This window comes from Ranitomeya imitator, chromosome 4 (assembly GCF_032444005.1).
Source record: "Ranitomeya imitator isolate aRanImi1 chromosome 4, aRanImi1.pri, whole genome shotgun sequence".
NCBI classification, from domain to species: Eukaryota; Metazoa; Chordata; class Amphibia; order Anura; family Dendrobatidae; genus Ranitomeya; species Ranitomeya imitator.
Window position 1 is genome coordinate 240,104,975 of NC_091285.1, and position 12,673 is coordinate 240,117,647.

Sequence of the window (12,673 nt, forward strand, 5' to 3'; positions counted from 1 at the left end):
TCCTTCTACTTCATGTTTCTGTGCTTTCACTGGCGCAATATTTCACTTCATACTGCTAATTTTCCAAAGTTTTAACAATTAAAGAAAATTTAATTTTTACCTTAATAGAGGCATAATATATACAGGTAAGTTTTTCATCTTGCAGGGTCTTTTTTCAAGCCAAACTATAAGGACTCATTCTGATTATAGGACCGGTGTGAGAAAATGTGCACTAAAAAAAGAATAAAACACTGTAATGCTGTTGGATGTAAGTGGGTTTAAGGACGTAACTAAGTGACTACTGGTCATTTGTTATAACCTTTGATGGTGAGGATAAGCTTGGCTGCTGGTAGTCACCAGATACAACTCCAGAGAAGTTCCTGGGTCTGCAACAGCTGACCAAAGGGTCAAATAAATGGGTACGACATATAGGTGGATGGAGGCAAACATGTGGTCAGATAATCCACGGTAAGGGCAGGCAGCACAGATTCAATATATGTAGCCGAGGTCGAGTATGAGCATCACACACAGATAAACACATGGCATCAATGAGGTTTTTAATGATTATCTCAGGAATTAATTCACTTGATAATCACACTGCAGTTGCTGACCAATAATGTTCCTGATGTGCTTGAGGAGACACATGTCCAGACTATCTGTAGTTCATGGTACAGTAGCTCATTCACGCTACAAAGGCTGCTTACAGTAACACAGACAACATGTGGCCTGACATTTTGTTTAAAAGCATCTCTTTGTACACTTTTATGAAACATTCAACATTTTCCCTGAAGTTTCTGAAAATGTTGCATTTCCATCAAACCTGTATTACTGAACTTTACTGTGAGATATATCACCAAATAACGGTCATTATATGAGTAGCTTGGTGGCTCAGAGGTCCTGGGTTCAAATCCCACCAAGGACAACATATGCAAGGAGTTTGCATGTTCTCTTTGTGTTTGATTGGTTTTCTTCTGGATACAAGCAGAACTTGGTACCTGTCCACTCTGCCAAAAGTAACAATACCTGGTTTACAAACAACAGTATCACTGTGCGTGATTGGCCAGCAAACTCACTTGACCTTAACTCCATAGAGAATCTATGGGGTATTGTCAAGAGGAAGATGAGAGACACCAGACCCCACAATACAGATGAACTGAAGGTTGCTATTAAAGCAACCTGGGCTTCTATAACATCTCAGCAGTGCCACAGGCTGATCACCTCCATACCACGCTGTATTGATGCAGTAGTTTATGCCAAAGGAGCCCCAACCAAGTATCGAGTGCATTTAATGAACGTACATTTCAGTAGGCCAACTGTTCGGATTTTAAAATCATTTTTCAATCTGTTGTTATAAAGCATTCTAATTTACTGAGATAATGACTTTTGGGTTTTCATTGGCTGTAAGCCATAATCATCAACATTAGCAGAAATAAACGCTTGAAATAGATCACTCTGTTTGTAATGACTCTACCTAACATACAGTTAGGTCCATATATATTTGGACAGAGACAACATTTTTCTAATTTTGGTTATAGACATTACCACAATGAATTTGAAACAAAACAATTCAGATGCAGTTGAAGATCAGACTTTCAGCTTTCATTTGAGGGTATCCACATTAAAATTGGATGAAGGGTTTAGGAGTTTCAGCTCCTTAACATGTGCCACCCTGCTTTTAAAGGGACCAAAAGTAATTGGACAATTGACTCCAAGGCTATTTCATGGACAGGTGTGGGCAATCCCTTCGCTATGTCATTCTGAATTAAGCAGATAAAAGGTCTGGAGTTGATTTGAGGTGTGGTGCTTGCATTTGGAAGGTTTTGCTGTGAAGTAAACATGCGGTCAAAGGAGCTCTCCATGCAGGTGAAACAAGCTTTCCTTACGCTGCGAAAACAGAAAAAACCCTTCCAAGAAATTGCTACAATATTAGGAGTGGAAAAATCTACAGTTTGGTACATCCTGAGAAAGAAAGAATGCACTGGTGAACTCATCAATGCAAAAAGACCTGGGCGCCCATGGAAGACAACAGTGGTGGATGATCGCAGAATTATGTCCATGGTGAAGAGAAACCCCTTCACAACAGCCAACCAAGTGAACAACACTCTCCAGGAGGTAGGCGTATCAATATCCAAATCTACCATAAAGAGAAGACTGCATGAAAGTAAATACAGAGGGTTCACTGCACGGTGCAAGCCACTCATAAGCATCAAGAATAGAAAGGCTAGACTGGACTTTGCTTAAAAAAGGCAGCACAGTTCTGGAAGAACATTCTTTGGACAGATGAAGCCAAGATCAACCTCTACCAAAATGATAAATAGAGAAAAGTATGGCAAAGGGGCGGTACAGCTCATGATCCAAAGCATACCACATCATCTGTAAAACACGGCGGAGGCAGTGTGATGGCTTGGGCATGCATGGCTGTCAGTGGCACTGGGTCACTAGTGTTTATTGATGATGTGACACAGGAAAGAAGCAGCCGAAAGAATTCTGAGGTCTTCAGAGCCATACTGTGTGCTCAGATTCAGCCAAATGCAGCCTAACTGATTGGTCGTCATTTCATACTACAAATGGACAATGACCCAAAACATAAAGCCAAAGCAACCCAGGAGTTTATTAAAGCAAAGAAGTGGAATATTCTTCAATGGTCAAGTCAGTCACCTGATCTCAACCCAATTGAACAGCATTTCACTTGTTAAAGACTAAACTTCAGACAGAAAGGCCCATAAACAAACAGAAACTGAAAACCACCGCAGTGAAGGCCTAGCAGAGCATCTAAAAGGAGGAAACACAGCGTCTGGTGATGTCCATGAGTTCAAGACTTCAGGCAGTCATTGCCAGCAAAGGGTTTTCAACCAAGTACTAAAAATGAACATTTTATTTAAAATTATTGAATCTGTCCAATTACTTTTAGTCCTTTTAAAAACAGGGTGGCACATGTTAAGGAGCTGAAACTCCTATACCCTTCATCCAATTTTAATGTGGATACCCTCAAATGAAAGCTGAAAGTCTGAACTTCAACTGCACCAGAATTGTTTTGTTTAAAATTCATTGTGGTAATGTCTATAACCAAAATAAGAAAAATGTTGTCTCTGTCAAAATATATATGGACCTAACTGTATGAGTTTCACTTTTTGTTTTGAAGAACTTAAGTAGATTAACTTTTCGATGATATTCTAATTTTTTGAGCTGCACCTTTAGTAGTAGCTATTTCACAGAGTCCAACATCATTTTCACCGTGGACCCAAAATCTGAACCTCTGCATTTCTATGATAGTTACATCAAGAGTCTGTCAAAGGAATGCAGAGAGAAATTAACTTCCAGTCCATATATAAGAGCGTGTAGGATTCTAAGAGTCAGGCCACTGTCAAGGAGAAAGGTTTTTCTTTGAACTTGCATTAGTGCATGCAGGAATGGAAAATCACGAATTGCTTATTACCAGAGATTCCATATAGTTGACCCAAAATAGTTCATGGTATGTCTTCTAAGGAGTATAATAATACAATAGCAAGTGTTTAATTACAAATCATGTGTCTAATCCTGCTTTTCACTCATTAATACACCCATGCAGTCATTAGCTAGATTCCTACAAAACCCAAATAGCTAGTTACTGTGAAAGAAATTAAGATAACATTAAAGTTTGAATATAATATTGTTCCTGACGTTCCATTTTCTCTGCTCTTGCGTGCTTTTGCCATTTCACATCATGACCTTTTGTTCTAATTATAAAGCTATGGAATAATCAAAGCCGTGGACATTTTTCAAGATCATGTGCCGTAGAGATGAACAACAGATTATATATTTAGCAATATATCTTAGAGAAGAAGCTTCTTGGCATCGCTTATATATCACACATTTTATCTGATATATGAGAAAAAATGTGACAAATAGCCAAAAAAGTGTATGCATCAAATTATGTGTTTTGATTGGTTTGAAAACTATATCCCTGATTCAACAAAACCGATACGAACAACACTGGTCTTGATGAAGGGGTGTATGGAAATCAGACGCTCTTGATTCATTAAGACTAAAGGCCCACACTTCTTAATGAATCAGGAGAAAGTGACCAGTGGCTTGCGCCTGCATGCGCCTCACCACAATTCTTACTCTAGTCAGGGACAGGAGTAAGATTTCTGGCTTAAGGCATACCACAATTCGTCATGAATTAGATGATATGGGGTGCCACTCCCTTCTTCCATTCACATCCCACCCTAGTATAAGGGCGTGACAGGGACTGTCTTTCCCTGAAGACAACAATTGTAGTTTGAATACTGATTTGCGGTTGTTTTGTATGTGTGTGATGCAATGTAAAATGCATAAAGTTATGAGTACTGATTCTGCTGTGTAGGTACTGTATTGATAATGCCTAAGGTAACATGGTATACTCAGCTCAGGGTTTAGGGAAATCTTAGAACATAGTTTAAGGCTTAGTTAGTGATAGAAAGGAAAAATATGGCTGATGGGCAAATTGCTAATACTGACCTACAAAGCCATCCACAACCTGTCTCCTCCATATATCTCTGAACTAATCTCTCGATATCTTCCCTCACGTATTCTCCGGTCCTCCCAAGACCTCCTTCTCTCCTCCACACTTATTCGCTCCTCATCCAATCGCCTCCAAGACTTCTCCCGAATATCCCCCATCCTCTGGAACTCTCTGCCCCAACACGTCCGACTATCAACCACAGTCGGATCCTTCAGACGGAACCTGAAAACCCATCTCTTCAGGAAAGCCTACAGCCTGCACTGACACCGCTGCCGCCTCATCACTATCGAAGCTACCGCCTCACCAACACCGGAGCTGCCGCCTCACCAGCACCGGAGCTACCGCCTCACCAACACCGGAGCTCCTGCAACCCTCAACCTACTGTCTCCTTCCCCATAATCCTGTAGAATGTAAGCCCGCAAGGGCAGGGTCCTCGCCCCTCTGTATCAGTCTGTCATTGTTAGTTTGTTTACTGTATGTGATATTTGTAACTTGTATGTAACCTCTTCTCATGTACAGCACCATGGAATCAATGGTGCTATATAAATAAATAATAATAATAAATAATAATAATAAAATGGGCAGTGGTGGGCCTATTAGTGTGTATGATATAGGAGTAGGTTAGGATACAGTTAATGTTTGGGAAGGCACCTAATGGGAAGGGAAGAATCAAGCAAAAAGGGGAAGTATTTCCTGGTTTAGCTAGTCAAGGGAAAGAGTGAGGTTTGTGTGAAGTTCAGGTTCAGGTGGCAGTCAACTGGAGGCATGTGACGCACATAACGTTCTGACAGAATAAAGTAGTACCAAATTTCCTGTGGACATTCCTGCAATATCCAGGGCCAATGGAGAAACTAGGCACTGAGTGTGCCTTATTCCCTTCCATACAGAGGAAGTCAGATGGGGAAACACACAAGGGAAAAGTAATGGATTTTGGGAGTGCTGTGGGGCCCCACTGGAAGTCTGGTGTGCTGACAAGAGGATTAAGTGTAGGGATTGTCCTAGCTTAACGTAAGCAGTGGCTTGAAATGTACTATATTGATGAGACTCGAACTGGAGGGTGCTGTACCCGAAACTGCATGTTAAAGACTGTTGTATCTGAACTGTTCAATAAAGTTCCATTTTTTATAATGAACCCCGTGTCCATTGATGTGTGCAGCTGATCCTGGATGAAAGGACGTGGATGCAGCAGAGGCTTTTGGCCTGAAAGTGAGTACACAGCACAAGATTGACGGACTGGGACACTGTTTATTTGTGGGGTGCCAGGGCATGGAGAAGCAGCAGCTCGCCCACGATGATAGCCCTGGCCACATTACACCAGCTCCACTCATTTTGGTGGATCTGAGCTAAAACTGATTGAAGTTGAATCTTTTTGCATTTCCACATTGTGATTTTTTCAAAGCAATTTACACCGGATTTCTGACTTAAGCACTTTGATGAATTCGGATTTATATATTTTTCTCTCTTGTCACTTTTTTGGTCACATTCTGCTACCTTCTGCTACTGCAATGCAGCAATCATTAAAAGACTCCTTTGAACACACCTCATAAGCTTTATATTCTATTCCTACAGCCAGTCGCTTACTGACACCGAGGGAGATAACTATACTCCCAAGTTGAGATTTACCGACAAAAGGCTGTAGTGCTAATCAAAAAAAAAATTAAGAACTTGATTGAGATTCTGCAGAACCATCACTAGCACTGTTTTATGAATTGCACTCGTTAAGAATAAAGCATGTTTGCATAGTCACAAAAAAGGGAAAACAACTTACCTTATGACTATGAACTACTAAAAATAACTAATAAAATAGGTAGAAGGGGAATAATGGTTGAAATTAGGTCCAAGAATTAATAAGGCTTAGGATAGCCACTATTGGTTACTTCCTGAAAGCAGGTGGAATTCTGTAGCACAAAAAGCTAAGTAAACAATGGCCTGTAGACAGTTATTGCACAACGATTTATTAAAACATTAAAAACCATAAAATGTAAATAAATTCTATTCTCCTCAGGAGGAATGAGAAATATAATTTTGACCTTGATTCACAAAGTTTGAAGGGATTACAAACCTAAAGTGTATTTTTATTTATGTGATTAAATTCAAAGAATTGATGAGCACATGGTACTATTTTGAGTTGGCCGAGGTTGTTGAACTCTAGAAAAATGCTAAACGTTTTGTCTAAAATATGTAAGGTTCTTGAAACCTGCAGAACTTAAATTTATATGTGCATATATATAATTAGCATTTTAAGGGTAAAAGGCCTTAAAAAACTAAGCTAAATCCGTATAACTGAATGTCATCAATCCACTCTGATTTCATTGCAAGCCATGCTAAAAGTTTCTATAATAACATGCAATTAAACTGGAAATATATTGACTAGAAGGGATCAATAATTAGGATAAAAGGTTAATTCAATGAACAAATTTGTGTCCATGTGACTTGTGGGTATCGATAAACTCTGTGCAAGGCATCAAAGGTCTCAAGCTGTCAGACCCTGACCTTATTCTAGGTGATATGCAAGTGGAGGCTCCATTATAGACAGATTTAATAAGCTAATATTTCAGAATTTTGCCAAATGATTGTTGTACATGGATTATATTAAACATGTTATGTATTTTAGAAACTTTTTACATCTCAATTTAAAGGCGATTTCTGTGACTTTGAAAAAAAGGCATATAGTTGCTAACAGAGCCAACTACCTGCCTCTTTTAACCAGCGCCGGTCATTGACTGCCCCTGTCAGAGATTTAGTTACTCCCTGTCAGCAGAGCAGCAGTTTCTCTTCCTGTTGAAAGGGAGGGACTACTGGTATCATGTTGATTGACAGCTGGCTTCCGCTGCCTAATTGGGGGAAGCTGGCTGTCAATCAGCATGACGTCAGTAGTTCCGCCCTGTCAACAGGAAGAGAAACTTATACTCTGTTGGCAAGGAGCAGCTGAATCTCTGGCAGGAGCAGTCACTGACCGAAGCCGGGTACAACAGACAGTAGTTGCCTCTGTTAGCAACTACATGAATTTTTTTCTAAAGTACTGCAAATCCTCTTTACGGTTTTAAAAAACATGGATTGCACTACAGTAAACATTCTATGGGCAAGTAGAAACTAAAAATCACCAGTGACCTTCAGTTAGAGTTGACTGTTATTGTGCTGTTGTTGATAGTGATAGCTTCCACTCCTAGGATGAGGCTTTGATTGATTTTTATTTATCTATGTCATTAAAATGAATTCAACACTAAAAACAACTTTATAATCTAGCTTAAATAGCTATGTTTGCACCTTTGATGGTAATTAAACAACCTATAAGCAAAACAATGTCATTTTTGCCAGAAGCAAGGCTGCGTCAAAAGATATTTTTCATTTAAAAAATATTGTCTGTCTTAATTAGTAGATATAATAACTGTTATTATAGTATAGTTAATGTGTGAAATGTGCGTTTTTTTATCAACTTTTGATGGGGAATTTTCTATTTCTGTTGATTTTCTTTTTTTACCAATTTTTTTAAGCAGATTCCTTCATTACATAGTCTCTTTTTATTGCTTAGCATAACCCGGTGTCCCTGTAAGATTTTAAATAAGCATATACCTCATGGAAGGTGAACATTTCACTGAAAAATGCGACGTCTGCACATCATGTCCCTATGATCTTATCAAGCCTGAATTCTATAGCAGCAGTATGTAATGGTGACAGTGCCATACTAATCTCTTATTAAAAAGCCTTTATAGAATTGCATCCATTATCCAGTGTGTATCTGAATACAGAGCTCTTCATTATATCCATGTATAATACATTTGCATTCCATTCCTGAAGTGGAGCTTAATATTCTTAGTAAACAAAATGATAAATTCTATAACTCAACAGGGACCATAATGAGCAAACTTGCAGCAGTTTGCTGTGCTTTTGATCAATAGCCATAATAGACATGAATATCATGTCAGCAGCAGGCAAGCCTCTGTCTATCTCATATTCAGCTCTAATTTTAACGCTCAATTCACTGCCACAGTTTTTACAAAGACATGTGTGTCCAATTTTCTTGATTGTGTATTGCCTGATCAATATTAAATCTAATTTACAATTCTCTCCCCTGTGAAGCCTGCATATGTTATGTCAACATACCTTAATGGCTTTGGCTTCCAAAGCCGCCTTGTTAGCTGTTGCCTCATCTGCTTCAACTAAACTTTTAACCGCTTCCACCTCCAAAGTCTCATCTGCAATAATATTTACCAGCTCCTCTGTCTCCCCACTTCGTTCAATCAGCATAGGCTTTAGCTCTGTCAACTCTTGTTGCATGATTGTTATCTGATGAGCCAAAAAAACATGAAGACATGGAAGAGGTCTGAGAACAAATATTGCAATAAAATATCACACTGTCTCTATTTGGTTAATGGTCTGTTATCTGAAAACATTCTGTTAAAAAAAGATCATAGATTTAATTTCTTGTATTTCCTGCTTACAAAAATATTCAACATTATCCTGTAGGTCTTTTGAGCTCCTTCGTGACAGAGACAATTTTGAGCTTAAAGAGAACCTGATCCACGGGCAGTATGTATCATACACTTGTGCATCATCTCAGCCAGGTATGTTTGACTCTGAACACTATGGTGTTTCCGAGAAAAACATACTTTAAAGCTGACGTTCACTGAGCCGCATTAGTTGGCCACGTGGATTCCCTGTGGTTTCTCCTCGCCCGCTGCCAATGACTGACAGGTCTCTCCCTTTACACCCACTTAGAGAGACCTGTAAATATAGGGCAGTGGATGGGGAGAAACCACTGGTGACCCACCTGACCGACTAGTTTTCCGTGCTGCTTAGTCTCCAGTTTGCCTTTTGTTGTAGCGTTTTCTTAAATCACATAGCAATACCACACAAAAGAGGTAATAAGCCACATTTATTATGTCAGCATCACTTTCAACCTCCTTTTATTTTGCTGGCATGTTATGAGGGTTAAAATTTAGCAGCAAATTTTAATTTTTTTCAATGAAATTTACAAATCAAATTTTCGACCATCCTATTCAGTTTTGAAGTGTAATATCATTTTAAAAACTACTCACTACAAATTATTCAAAACTGCTGTTAGAAAATTTGTTAACCTTTCATGTGCTACACATGCAAATCGGAATTAAAAATTAAATGTTTTCCTTTATTGCTTTAAATGGAAATTTTTCATTTTCATGAGGGATAATATGAGAAAATGGACCATAAAATATATTAGAAAATTTCTCCCAAATTTTACAAAACGACCATATGTTAACCTTACTATAGTGGGGAGAGCCCACTTACAATGTATGAGGTGCGTGTCTCCAGAAGCATAAGTTGGGCATAAAGTATGGGAAATAAACTGGCAAATTTGTAATTCTTCAGAAAAACTCATGGAGTGGATGTTGCAGAGTGAAAACACCTGTAGGACCAAAATAGTCCATGTAGCCATAGATGAATGCAACGAGATGTGTAATTTTTAAAATGAAGTAACTTTTGTGAATTTTCTGCTGTACTGACACTTTAGGGGCTCTTCAAATGTCTCAAACTAATCTAGAACATCTGCCCACCAAAAGTCAAATGGCGCTCCTTCCTACTAAGCTCTGCCGTGTGGCCAAACAGTAGTTTGTGCCATCATATGGTCTATCACTTTTGTGAATATGAAAAATTTGCACATAATTTTATTTTTATTTTTACCACTAGAATGTTACATTTCAAAGTACCAATGTTATAAAATTATGTGAGGCACCTGTGAGTTAAAAACACTCACTATTCCCGTATGTGAATTCATCAAGCAGTGAAGTTTTCAATATGTGGAATTTCTACTATTTCGGCACCTCAGAGGCTCTGCTAATGGCACCCACAATCTATTCAAACAAAATGTGTTCTAAAATGTCACGCATTGCTCCTTACCTTCCAATTTCACTAAATCCCCTCAAAATTCAGATGAAAAACATGACAGAACCACTCACTACAATGAACAGACAAAGTCAATTTGGACACCATTTCGCATCTGTTCCAGTGGTATCCATCTTTTTAGCTCACTATTGTGGTCAATCTCACTTTTTTGTACTAAAAAGACACCTAAGATGATGTGACAATTCCAAAGAAGAGGATAGAGTCAAATGTGATTCAATCTACTTCGTTCTATTGAGTGGTTTCATCGGGATTTTGTCTGAATAGCATTTTATGGGATTTATACAGAAACCCTGCCATAAGCGCTCAGTGGAGAGGAAAGTATAAATGTGAACAAAGCCTTATTCCAATTTTTAGGGAGGCAAAAAAAAACCAAATAAACAGCAATTCAAGAATTGATTTTATTTTTATTCTGCTGTTCATCAAGCCGCGTTAATGATAAGATTTCTGTATTATTCGGGTCAGTGTGATTACAGTTATACCAGATTTCTATAGTATTTTTTGTTTCGTTACTTTTCAATCACTTTTTATTTCATGTTTTTGTGAGGTGGGTGGGATGAAAATAAACATCAATTCTGGGATTTTTTTTCACTTTTACAGCTTCCACAGTGCAAAAGAATTAATGAAACCTTTTTACAGTACTGGCAGTTATGGACAAAGCAATACCAAAATATGAATTTTTGGAGGGACATTTGTTTTGTTTTCAGAATAAAATGCTTACTCAGGAAGTCGTTCTTAGTCCTCTGATTGCCATAGCAACCCATCGCCACCCTACATTATTGTACCTCCAATTCAATGTACTGATTAAGGGAGCATTTTCCCATTGTCAAACTCTTCAAATGACATTTACTTTCAAAATAGGGCACAACCTGGTGCTCAAAGTTCAGTGTCCCTCAACTCCAGTCCTTCAGAACCACCAACAGGTCATGTTTTCAGGACTTCCTTGGTATTGCATAGGTGATGCAATTTTTGTCTGTCCAGGTGCAATTATCACAGGGGCAATACTAAGGAAATCCTGAAAACATGACCCGTTAGGAGCTCTTGAGAATTGGAGTTGGAGGACACTGTCATAGTGTAATGCACTGTTAGGGCTAGCGGAATGTACCAAATAATTAGAGAAAAGCAGTAAGGTGTGTTCGTAGCCCGTGGTCAACCATGCAGAGATGGTGCCTGCTGCTAAGCAATGATGGATTATATATGGTGGTACAATGAGGATACACATGGGTTAGCTTCACCCTGTGTGAAAGAAGCAAACCCTGTTGCATCACATGGCCCCAGTACCGCACGTAACAAAACTAATAATTAAATAGCATGAGAGTGCGAGCTGTGCCGTACTGGCGGACGCCACTAACCACTCAGACTTGGGCTAAAGAAGCGCTCTAATGGTGCATGGCGCTGTACTGGCGGTCACAGCAGTAGACGATGTTTCGTGTGTTAACGCTGTGAGTTCAGCCGGACGCTAGATAGCAGCCATACACCTTACGCAAACAGTCATACACAAGGGATGTGTTGTGAATTCTGTTGTCGGGCTCCCTCCTGTAGTCGTGAGTGGTACTTCGGCGACTTCTGTCTATGGGCTCCCTCTGGTGGCTATGAGTGAAGCTGCTGCTTCTGAGGTTCCTTGCACAGGTGACGTGGTTTATCCTTTGGTTGGCTGCTCTATTTAACTCCTCTCAGATCGTTACTCCATGCCAGCTGTCAATGTTTTTGCATTGGTTCAGTTCGCTCCTGGATCTGTTATGACCTGGTGGTCAGGACAATAATGGACCTGGTGGTTAAGAGCACACGGAATGACCTGATATTTACTAATAATATAGGACGAGCTCTGGGACGTGGGAACTCTGCTGACCGCAATCCCTAATCCTATCAACCACACTAGAAATAGCCGTGGATTGCTCCTAACGCTCCCTATGCAACTCGGCACAGCCTAAGGAACTAGCTAGCCCTAAAGATAGAAAAATAAAGCCTACCTTGCCTCAGAGAATTTCCCCAAAGGAAAAGGCAGCCCCCCACATATAATGACTGTGAGTAAAGATGAAAATACAAACACAGAGATGAAATAGATTAAGCAAAGTGAGGCCCGACTTACTGAACAGACTGAGGATAGGAAAGGTAGGTTTGTGGTCAGCACAAAAACCTACACAGGTCACAAGAACGATCCAGGAGTGAACTAGACCAATACTGGAACATTGACAGGTGGCATGGAGCAAAGATCTAAGTGGAGTTAAATAGAGCAGCCAGCTAACGAATTAACCTCGTCACCTGAGGAAGGAAACTCAGAAACACCCACAGCCACCAGAGAAAGTCCATGGACAGAACCAGCCGAAGTAC

At 39.5% G+C, this 12,673-nt stretch overlaps 1 protein-coding gene across 1 annotated transcript in view; it reads right to left on the minus strand.

Moving 5' to 3' along the window:
• The window catches only part of LOC138674484 (dynein axonemal heavy chain 3-like), a 3,367,401-nt gene that overhangs the window by 719,822 nt on the left and 2,634,906 nt on the right, over positions 1-12,673 (minus strand). The window contains 1 exon segment of the mRNA XM_069762320.1: positions 8,567-8,749. Coding sequence (XP_069618421.1) covers positions 8,567-8,749 — 183 coding nt within the window.